Here is a 12,318-nt window from a genome sequence, read left to right as displayed (position 1 = left end):
ATAATATATATACAAAATAATATTGACATTTTCTCTTCACCAAAATAATATTGACATTTTCTCTTCACCAAAATAATATTGACATTTTCTCTTCACCAAAATAATATTGACATTTTCTCTTCACCAAAATAATATTGACATTTTCTCTTCACCAAAATAATATTGACATTTTCTCTTCACCAAAATAATATTGACATTTTCTCTTCACCAAAATAATATTGACATTTTCTCTTCACCAAAATAATATTGACATTTTCTCTTCACCCAAATAATATTTTATATGATTGAATTTAATTAAGATACAAAGTTGTATTGAAAGGGAGAAAAAAAAATATTAAAAAAAAAAATAATAAAATTAAAAGGGTAAAAAGAAAACACACACATGTCAAAAGACACCAATCAAACAGTGAATTATCAAAATGAGTAAAGGAATAAAAAATAAATAAGGAAAATAAATGAAAGACAAAACATAATTAAAAATTTTTTTTTTTTTTGCATGAAAAATAAAACCTTATATAATGGACTATAAAAATGAAGAAGATATTAATGAAGTCAATAAATATATATTTAGCTTATATCCAAAAATAAGTACGGGATTAGATCATTATGCATGTATTGCATATTCAAAGAAAAAGCCAAGTGTCTATTGTTGGGGTGGGAATAGTAGCAATCAGTTAGGAGTTGGTATAAATATACGATATTGTGAAAAACCAACTATTGTTAATTTTTTTGAAAATTTTATAGCTTGTTCAGTTTGTTGTACAAATTATTCAACATATGTTTTAGTTAAAGAGAATTTAAATGATGAAGGATGCTTTGTTTATTCATTTGGAAAAGGCAACAATGGTTTATTAGGTTATAACAAGCATAGGAAAATTATCGATGATTCAAAATCGGAAATCGGTCAGAAAAATGAAGGGAAAAAAGGAAAAAATGGCGAAAAAAATGGCGAAAAAAATTTTGAAAAAAAATTTGGAAAAAATGTTGACAGAAATCTTCTCACCGCTTTTGGAGTTAGCGCAGGAGTAGAATCGTCTCTTAGCAGTTTGATGAGTTTCGATTATGATCGAATTTCAAGTGATGATAAAAGTGATGATAAAAGTGATGATAAAAGTGATGATAAAAGTGAAGATTGTGAAAATAAGCAAGAGGGTGTTCATAGTGAGTTAAGCAAAAGTTCACAGAGTAGTAATTCAACAAGTCTTATGAATAAAAATGAAGAGATGGATAGAGATGATAAAATAAAAGACGAAAAAGCTGATTGGTTTACGCCATTTCCTATAAAAATACGATTCCCTGAATATACAAAAATAAAATATATTTCATGTGGAGATATGCATACATTAGCAATTTCAATAAATGGTATTTTATATGGATGGGGATCAAATAGCTTTGGATGTGTTGGAAATGGAACATATACAAATGTTTATGAGCCAACTCGAATATATTTAGAAAAATGTTCGATAAAAAAGAAAAATGATGATAATCCATATCAATATAAATTTTATAATAATTCAAAAGATAATAATTATGGTTATTTAAAAAATAGTGTTATTCATTGTTCTGCTGGAAGCAAACATAGTTTAGCATGCACAATAGATGGAAATGTATATAGTTGGGGTTTTGGGGGTAATGGACGGTTAGGATTAGGAAATATAAAAAATTATAATACACCACAAATAATTAATAAATTAAAAAATAAAAAAAAAATAATATTTGTATGTGCAGGAGTATCACATTCTAGTTGTGTAGACACAGATTATAATGTTTATACATGGGGTAGTGGAAAATTTTATAAGTTGGGACATGGTAATGATAGTGATTTATTATATCCACAAAAAGTCGAATTTTTCAATTTTGATAAAAAAATATTTATGGTTAGTTCATCATGTTTTAATTCAATAGCTTTAAATGTTAATGGTGATGTTTATATATGGGGAACATTTTATATTTCAAAAAATGGTAATAATAATATTTACATTTGTAAAACGCCCAAGTTAATAAATACAAACTATAAATGTATTTATGTATATGCATCTATTTATTTACTATTTGGTATAACATTAGTTGGAGATTTAATAATGTTTGGGAATAACTATTATAAAAATATAAATAGTAATGAAATCATATTAGATAATATTGATACTGGTTCAGAATCAGATGATAATGTGATTGATCATATTATTGAGGAAAGAAAAAAAAACAATAAATTTGAAAATGATGTTTATAAACATGTTGATAATTTGGAAAATTCATACAATAGTTATATACACAAATTAAATGAAAAAAAAACAAAAAATAATAACATATATATTAACACTTTTTATAAAAAAGATAAAAATATCAAAATAATATATATAAAAGAATTAAGAGGAAAAATATATATAAAAGATGTAATTACGGATTTTTACAATTTAAATAAAACAGTTACAAATGAAATAATTATAGCAAAAAAAATATTCCAAAATAAAGATAATGAATGTGTAGGACCTTTATTTGGCGAAATTGATAATACTGGATTGAAAATAAAATCTAAAGTAAAAATTATAGATGGTAATGATTATTTTAGTATATTTTTAATAGAAAATGGGAAAGTGTATGGGTCAGGGTTGAATAAAAATGGAGAATTGGGAACAGGTGAATATAATTTAAATAAAAAATATTTGATTCCTATAAATATAAATATATGTGTAAATAAAATAACTAAAATAGTTTGTGGAAATGATTATGTATTAGCTTTAAACGATTTAGGATATGTATATGGATGGGGTAAAAATAATAAAAGTCAATTAGGAGTTGGTATTACAACAGATTTTTATGAACCTGTACATGTAAAATCATTAAGTAATGTTATTAAGATATATGCAGGATATGATCATAGTGCATGTATTGTTAATAATAATTTTTATTCTAATAATGAAAATGAAGAAAATATTGAATGTGGTGATTTATATATATGGGGTAATGCCGAAAGTGGTAAAGTTGGGTTAGGTAATGAATATATACAAGGGTTTATATTATTACCAAGAAAAATTAATTTAATAAAAAAAATATATAAATGTTCTTTAGGAACTAGCCATAGTTTATTTTTAACTGAAAATAATGAATTATATGTATGTGGTAATACAAATAATGGACGTTTAGGTATATCAAATGAAATACAAAATAAAAACAATGATGAAAATGTAGAAAATAAAATTAGTGAACAAATTTCGATTTTAAGTTATCCTAAACATGTTAAACTAAATGAAGATATATATATAAAAGATATATTAGCTGGATCTACATATAGTATAATATTAGGAATTGATGGTTTTATATATATATGTGGAGAGTTTATAAAAAATAATATATTTCATAAAAAATTTACATTATATAATAAAATAAGTAATATAAAAACAATGGTTGGAAAATATCAACATATTCTTTTTTTAACATATGATAATAAAATATTTGGATTAGGTGATAATAGTTATTTTCAAATTTTGAATAATAATAAAAAAGAGACATATATAGAAACACCAGTTTTAGTTCCTTATTTTTTAAAACATAATGTGGAAAAAATTTATTCCTTTAAAAATGTAAGTTTTGCTCAGCTAGCTAATAATGATATATATGGATGGGGATATTCAAAAAATGGACATTTAGGTATAGGACTAAAAAATGTAGTATATATTAAAAATCCGATAAATATTATAAAAACATGGGTTGGCTATGAAAGTGGAGAGAATGAAAATGGAGAAAATGAAAGTGGAGAAAATGAGAATGGAGAAAGAATTATAAACAATGAATATATTTTTTCACAAAAATATAATATTCATACAAACTGGAATGAAATAAATATGGTAAAAAAACAAATAAGAAATAAAGAGCGTTTCATGAATTATTTAATATATAATAATTATTATGAGGAACAAATTGAACGATTTATATTTCAAGTTCAAAATTTAGAAAATATAATAAATTGGGAATATATACAAATATTATTAAAAAGTGAAGAATATAATAATAGTTTAAATTATATAAAAAATTATGAAAAGGATTTAATATATTTATATACTAAACATGTGAAATTTTTATTAAATTTAAAAAAATGTGAAAAAAAATATAATGATTTATATATTAATTTACAAAATTATATTTTATCTCATATATCTTATATGAATGAAACATTACCAAATATTATGTACACAAATAATACACACATTTTTGATATGAATAGAAAACATGTAGAAAAATTTATTTATATATTACAGCAGCAACCATTATATTTAATTATTATGTGTCTTATACATAATTATAAAAATATTAAAAATTTGAAAAAAATCGTATTTGAAAAGTGTAAGGATAAGACAAATTTTGATAATTCAGTAAAAACTAATTATAATTTAAACACATTAAAACATGGATATGATTATGACACATTCGATGAGAGAACAAAAATATATACAGTTTCAGATATAAAAAAAAAACATAAGTTTTATAAAAATAGTACAAACATTTTATGTTCATTTATATTTGATTTATATTATGATTTAAGAAATAAAAGAATACTTAATATTTTTACAATTTTTTTAATAAAACTTGGAATTGAAGAAATGAAAAATTGTTTACATATTGAATCATTATATAAAGTAGAAACTTCGATTTTTTTTATATTAATTAGAATGTTATTTATGAAAAATGAGGTTTTATCCAAATTTTCAAATTCTATAGCAAATATGAACAATAAAAATTCTTTTGTCAGATTACTAGATGTTATGTCTAGGAAAAGAAATCCTTCAAACAAGTTACACAACCATGAATTGACAAAGGTTTCTTTTCTAGGTACTCCCAAAATAGAATCTAATGAAATAAATTCTGACCATTTAGATGCATATAACCAAAGTGATATAAATATAGAGAACCCAAATTACATTCATAATAATGTCATAATAAATATGGAAAACAAAATTGAAGAACATACAGAATTAAAAAATGAAAATAATAAAATAGAGAATGAGCCACGAAATTCTATTAAAACGTTTGTTGAAATAGAGGATGAAGAAAAAAACAAAAAATTTATACAATTTATAAAAGGAAAAAATAATGATGAAAATAACAAAAAAATGTATAATTACAATTTTGTTAATAATATGAAACCAATAATGAATAACAATCTTATGATTGAACAAAATGTAAAAAATAATTTTAAAACAGAGAAAAGACAATATGTATCTGAAGAAGATGAAAATGAAATAAAATTAGATGAAAAAAATATTCTTGTGGAAATAGATCTTGTACATGTATTTAAAGAATTATGTAAAATATTTGAAAAGATTGATTTTCCAGAAATATTTAAAATTATTATAAAATATTTATTTAAATATTTTTGTATATATGAGAAAAATATAAATAAAGAAGAAAATAATAAACAAAAAAATAAAATTTATTTTGTAAATGACAATATGGTTGTATATCTACCTTTTTTTAATTTAACTCTTATGGCAATTATATTACCAATATTAAATAATATTAAAAAAATATCAGAAAAATATTATTACCCTTCTATTCCTACACACATTGTAAAAACATGTGATCGAATATGTGAATTTATACAAATTTTATATTTAAATAAATTTGAATCTTTAAATAGTTATAATTTAAAAAATAGTTTTATTTCTGTAAAATATATATTTGAAAACACATTTAATTCTTTTACACACATTTTAAATAATTTTATACAAAATACTAAATGTGATATATATGCTAATTTATATATTGATATATTTCATTACCATTTGGATACGAAACCATATTATGTTCAGCTAAAGTTATTCCAATTATGTCATATTTTTAATTTATTTTTCCGTTTCCAAAATTATATAGCATTATCTTTTGACGACCCAGTTATTAAAATTATTAATTTATTTTACAAATATAAGACAGATAATATATTAGCTAATGGGCTAAAAACATGTAGGCCCATTGAAATGGATAATATGGAAAATGTATTGAATAGTGAGAAAAGCGATAATGTTCATATAGAAAAAGAATGTGAAAAAAGAGATAGTATTCGTGTAGAAAAAGAATGTGAAAAAAGAGATAGTGTTCGTGTAGAAAACGAGTGTGAAAAAAGAGATAGTGTTCGTGTAGAAAAAGAGTGTGAAAATTTGTTATCCGACCCAATTAAAAGTAATGCACCATTAACAAACAAAATAAAAGAAAAAAAAAGCTTATTATATAATCTTATAAAAAAACAAAAAAAGGGGAAAGACAAAGACAATATAATAGAAAAGGGAAATAAACGAATCATCGAAATAAACAATAATACAAATAATTCTAATCAACATACAAATACGAAAAATGAAATAAAATATCTTAAGGATATAAATAGTAACCATAGTGGAAAAAAAAAAAAAAAAAAATTAATCTTTGATGAAATTGAAATAGAATTTTTTATAAAATGTAAATTAATATATAATTTTAAAATAGATATTCGATTTTTATTGACAGAACAAAATATAAGTATATGCCAATTTACAAAAATACCAATGCCTCAATATATGGCATATCGAAAAAGTGGATGTATTGAAAATAACGAATATATATTTTCTTTTATACATAGTTATAATTGTAAAAAAGATAATATATATATTATATCAGAGTGTTTTAAAAATTGTCCACTTTTTGAAGATTGTGATGATACTAATAATTTATTATTAAAATTAAAGGAACTTAAAACATATTATGTTTCATTACATGAACAAGATGAAATAAATTTGGTACATTTTATTAAAAAGGTTATTGATATATTTGTGTCTGATGAAATGATATATGTTGATTTTTTTGAAGATTTTCCTCCTAATTTATATATTAAAAAATTTAAATATGATAAAATTGAAAAATCAAAATATGATCAAGAATATTTAGCTATGATCCAAAATACTTATGATAAAAATACTTTTTTTAAAGTCAAATGGAGAAATATAGCTATCCAGCTAGCTATAAATATTTTAAAAAAAAAAAAACATATGAATTATTTAAAAAAATTATATGAACAGCAAGAAGAAATTGAACAATTAATTTTAAATTATAAATATAATATGAAAAAAAATATGAATATGTTAAAAAATGCTCTTATTTTTGTTTCAAAACTTTTAATAGAAAAACCAATATTAATAAATGCTATTAATTTTAAGAAAGACTTATATTTTATTAAGTTAAAAAAAGAAAAAAATATTTTAAAGTTAGCCAAATCAAATAACACACCATATGATATATCTACTGTACGTAGTTATCCTATTAAAATGTTAATAAATAATTCATTAATTACAAATATTAACAAATTATTAAAACCGGTATTGGATTATTTAACTATTGAAATACAATTATGTTTAGACAATGTAATCAAATTAAATTTGGTGTTAAATAAAGATAAAAACCGAAGCACAATTAGCAATCATACTTTTATAAGTACAGATATATATATTATGTATAACGGTTCTCCATTTTTATCATATCCTCTTTTCAACTATAATAAAACCTATTTGTGCTTAATAAATGGGTTTAACCTTGTACACCTTTTACATGACCTTATCACAGATTTATATTGATTACAATATACTGTGAACAAATTTGTTAGCGTTCTTTCCGATTTATTAATTTTTTTTGTTAATAATTTTAGCTTAATTCACCATTTTTCCATGCCCCAATTATTTACTGGTAGAGCATAATCGTGATTGGTTGGGAGCGGCGAATGGTGTGCATATACGTATTTTTTTGTTTTTGTTTTTTTGTTTTTTTTATTTTCTGTTATTTTATTTTTTTTGTTTGTTTTTTGGTATTAATTAAGACTTTAAAAGTGGCGTCTATTTGACCACAAAAATGCATATGGTAAAATATAGAAAAAATATGTATACTTTTGAATTTAAAAGCGAAAAGGGAATTTCCACATCGGGGTGATTTGACTACTTTATTTGGCTTGCTGTTTGGTTTGCTGCTTGGTTTGCTGCTTGGCTTGTTGCTTGGCTTGTTGCTTGGCTTGTTATGTTTTCCATCTTATATGGACCCCCTAATTGTCGTCATTATTGTAAGTGTCATAATTCGTATCCTCGTATAAGACATTGTTCAAATCCATTTCAATGTTTTTAATTTCTGTTAAGTTATTAATATCTGCTTCATTATCATTCCCTTCTACTAATAATGTTTTGTTTGGATCCATGGTGCTATTATTTTCTTCATCATCTAATGGTTCAATTATTTTTGATAAAGAATGGGCATCTTCATCATTTTTAATAATCATATCTATTTCTTCAACTTTATCAGTATAATTTTCTAAGCCTTCAGCCATATCCATATAATCATGAGTTTTGTTTTCTTTTTCTAAATTTGTTTGAATATTTTGATCATCTTCTCTTTTAAAATTTGATTCGATTTCTTTATCTTTGTTTTCAGTTGAATTTATTTCCACCATTGTTTGTGGTACATTAATAATTGAAGCTTCCTCTTTTGTAGAATCTAAAGACGTGTCTTTTATTTCCCCAGGTTTTGATGTATTATTTTCGTCTTTACATTCTTGTTCGTTTTCTTTTTTTGATATTTTTTCTTTGACTGCATTTTTGATAGTGTTTTTTTTTAATGTTTTGATTAAATTTTGAGGGGGAATATATACAATTTTTTCTTTTTTTTTTGAAAATATTTTAAATTCATCTTTTAATTCTTCATTTTTATAAATTCTATCACAAAAATATATACATCGAATTCTTATACTTGCATTAATTTGTAATTCTATTGTTTCTACATATTTTGTTTTGAATGCTTTTTCTGTGTAATCACTTAAATTTATTTGTAAAATATTCCAACCTTCATTTAATACCATAGGCATAGTACACCATTTATTTGAAATTCTTGTAACAGTCTAAGTTTTTTTTTTTTTTTTTTTTTTTTTAATAAATTAAATAAAGAAGATATGCAATAATTTGAAAAATAATATGTACATGTGCATATTATATTAATTTGAATATAATAACGTGTATATATTTTTAATTATAATTATTGTCTAATATTGGTTGTTCACTAGTTTATTTTTTTTTACCTGAAAATTCGAAATTCGAAAAGTTCTTCGACACCTTTTGTTGTCCATTATACTTATTCTAAATGAGAAATATTTATTCATCTAAGCAGAAAAATTTTAAAAATTTAAATTATTTTGTTCAGGTATATTTATGCGTATACATATATTTCATATGAACATGTAATAACATTTGCGATAATTATGTAACTAATTTTTCATAGCATATATTATATGGAAAAAATAAAGGGGAATTGAAAAAAGTGGGAAAACATAAAGGGAAATTGCAATAAAGTGAAAAAAAACAAAGGGAAATTGCAATAAAGTGGGAAAAAATAAAGGGAAATTGCAAAAAAGTGGGAAAAAATAAGTATTACATTTTTAACAATTAAAACCAAAATAGGTAAACTAATAGCTAGCGAATTATATTTTCCTGGTGCTGTGTATATGTACGAGTCAGACGTATTTTCAGAGACTATTTCTATAGAACTTAATTTTATTGAATCATCTAAAACTTTTCTAACACACCCTTTTTTTGTTCTCATTTTCCATATTTCTAAGGGCTTAGAACTGATTATAAAAGGAAAGACATATTTTATAAAAAAAAATTCCGAAAAAAAATATTATGCTAATGACTTTTTATTCATTTTTTATTAACAAGTTAGGTAAAATTGCATAATTTTATTAACTTGTTAATGTGAAAAGAGTTATACAACCTGTGTGCACATTTTTTTTGCACTAAAGCTATTATAAGGTACATATTTTTGTTTGTTTTTTAATGCTTGTTTTAACTAGTTCAATGTTTTCTACATAACTTTTTTTATTTATTACGAAATTTACAATTATCAATAAAAAGTAATGCCTAAAATATCACCACAATAATAACTACATATACTGCTACCGTTATTATAATATTAAATTACCCCGCGCTCAACAAGAGTGACAATATTTTGGGCTGGTATTTGTCCCTATACATATTTAAAGACGTACTTAATATATATATATTTTTTTTATTGTATATGCTTTATTTGTGTGTGCTTAGTATGTCATATTTTTCATGTGGAAATAAAATGGACATAAAAAAATAATGGTAATAATATGTAGAATATAATAATAATAATTATTACTATTATTATAATTTATATGATATTATTTGGATAAGGAAAAAGAGAATATTTTCACCATGTATTTATCAATATGTCTTTGCGAAAATTAAAAAAGCATAAAATATTTTTTTTTTTTCGATATCCCACTTTTTATTTGTCCTACATGTACGTACATATAATTGTGCAAATATTATTTGCATATGTACATACAAAAATGATAAAAAAAATGTTTGTAAAATAATTTTTGAAAAAAAATATTATTAAAATTTTAGTATACGTATAAAGTGTTTTTATATATTTATAGTTTTCCTTTTTTTTTAAAAAAAAAAAAAAAGTTGAGAATAAAAAACAATAACATAATTTTACAATTTATAAAATGTAAAAAGGAAATAAATATTTATATATATGCCAATAGTAAAACATATATGACTAGTGCATATTATTCATATGATAGACTTAAAAAAAAAAAAGGAAAACTTCAAATATAACCTTTTAAAAATTTCAACAAAATGCAATTATAAAACGTTAAAAAATGCAAAGTATAATGAGATATCTATATGTAATATATATGCATATGTCTGTTTTTTTTTGGTTTTTTTTTTGTTTTTTTTTTTTTGTTTTTTTTAAAGTGCTTATGCAGTCGTGCATGGGTTATACATATTCACACATATTCGTACATATATTTTTTATTATTCTCGTTTTTTGCATTTGCATATTAAAAAAATATAGACAATGAATGTATTGCATTGTTGTGGTAGTTTTTTTCAAAAAAAAATATATATTCCCCATGAAATATATTTATATATATTTCTATATATATATATTTATTTATTTATTTATTTATTTATTTATTTCCCTTTGATTGCTTTTTAAATGCGTATAATTATATCCGCTCTGAAGTTTTATACATTTGTAAAAATACAATAAAGGATCTATTGACAAAAAAAAAAAAAAAGCATATAATTTCTTCATTCTGGAAATATATGATAAATTAGTTATACGATTTGATGGGGAAGGGGTTTAAACTTATGATAAAACTTTTTATTTAAAAAATATTATAAAAAGTGTATGAATTTCGGAAACTGTGTATATTTTAACAATTCTGTTAATTTTGCACTATTTCTGAAAAATACTTTAAATAATAGAATAAAGGAATGCCCCGATAATTGTAACAGCTGAACCTGCAGCTCCGAGAAAAGTAATTTGTGTTTTGAATATAATAATTGAGGAAACTATTATAACAATTCTTTTTAATGAATTAGCAACAGCATGTGTAATTTGATTAACTCTTTCTAGACACATGAATGCCACTTCATTATTTAAATAATACCACACACCACTTAAAATTAATCTTATATATATTTCATTTAGTGTATGTTTTGATTGTGTGGTTTCAAATTCTGTTATAAATTTATAAGCCTGTTTTCCTTCAACTATTAAAACTACTGGTAAAGATATTAATGCAGAAAAAATTGTTATAAAAGCATAAATATTTGATCCTGTTAAATTATCTCCAATTGATGATTTATTTATCATCATTTTTTTTGCATAAATTGATCTTAAGGAAGATCCGAGATTTGATATTAGTGCACAAACAAAAGCAAACATAGTAAAATGTATTTCTTTAACACTAGCACATATAACACCTCCAACAATAATTATAAGGCATACATATTTACTAAATTTTAAATAATGTTTTAATAATACAATAGATAATATAGCTGTAAATACGGGTTCACATGCTTTAACAACATGCGTAAATGAAACTGATGTGGATGACATTGCGATAACAGCTCCAAAATGAACCATATTATGGCATATACTCTGAATTATTATATTTTTTAAAAATAATTCATATGAAAAAATTTTGGGAATTTTTTTATATCCAGTACCCCAATATGCTGATATAAATATCCAGCCAATAAATAATTGAGCACAACTAGCTGTCCATGGTAATTTTGTAATATTTAATATTTTTTTATTATCAACATTGTAAAAAACATTTAACGTATACCATGTTATAAATAAAAGTGCTAATTTAATCTTTTCATATAATGACTTGTAAAAATTTTTATATTTTAAATCGCCAATTTGATCTCCATAATTTTCATTTATAGTTATTGGAAAGGTCCCATATTCGTTTTTGTCATTTTCCTTCAT

The 12,318-nt window shown here is 22.4% G+C and overlaps 3 protein-coding genes across 3 annotated transcripts; 1 reads left to right on the top strand and 2 right to left on the bottom strand.

Annotated features, from left to right (window-relative positions):
• Positions 1–518: 518 nt before the first annotated feature.
• Positions 519–7,595, top strand: PY17X_1109200 (guanidine nucleotide exchange factor, putative; the record flags this gene model as incomplete). The annotated part of the gene is made up of 1 exon (XM_022956452.1): positions 519–7,595. One exon carries the CDS (start codon positions 519–521, stop codon positions 7,593–7,595), a length of 7,077 nt encoding a protein of 2,358 aa, XP_022812358.1.
• A 458-nt stretch (positions 7,596–8,053) lies between these two features.
• PY17X_1109100 (conserved protein, unknown function) lies at positions 8,054–10,028 on the bottom strand (the record flags this gene model as incomplete). The annotated part of the gene is made up of 4 exons (XM_022956451.1): positions 8,054–8,899; positions 9,077–9,157; positions 9,430–9,622; positions 9,976–10,028. The coding sequence occupies 4 exons, from the start codon at positions 10,026–10,028 to the stop codon at positions 8,054–8,056; spliced, it is 1,173 nt and encodes a 390-aa protein (XP_022812357.1).
• Positions 10,029–11,292: 1,264 nt separating this feature from the next.
• PY17X_1109000 (uncharacterized protein) lies at positions 11,293–12,318 on the bottom strand (the record flags this gene model as incomplete). The annotated part of the gene is made up of 1 exon (XM_718802.1): positions 11,293–12,318. The coding sequence occupies one exon, from the start codon at positions 12,316–12,318 to the stop codon at positions 11,293–11,295; it is 1,026 nt and encodes a 341-aa protein (XP_723895.1).

Source organism: Plasmodium yoelii (assembly GCF_900002385.2).
Source record: "Plasmodium yoelii strain 17X genome assembly, chromosome: 11".
Taxonomy (NCBI): domain Eukaryota; phylum Apicomplexa; class Aconoidasida; order Haemosporida; family Plasmodiidae; genus Plasmodium; species Plasmodium yoelii.
The sequence above is the reverse complement of the archived record's forward strand: the minus strand, read 5'-3'. Positions and strand labels throughout refer to the sequence as shown.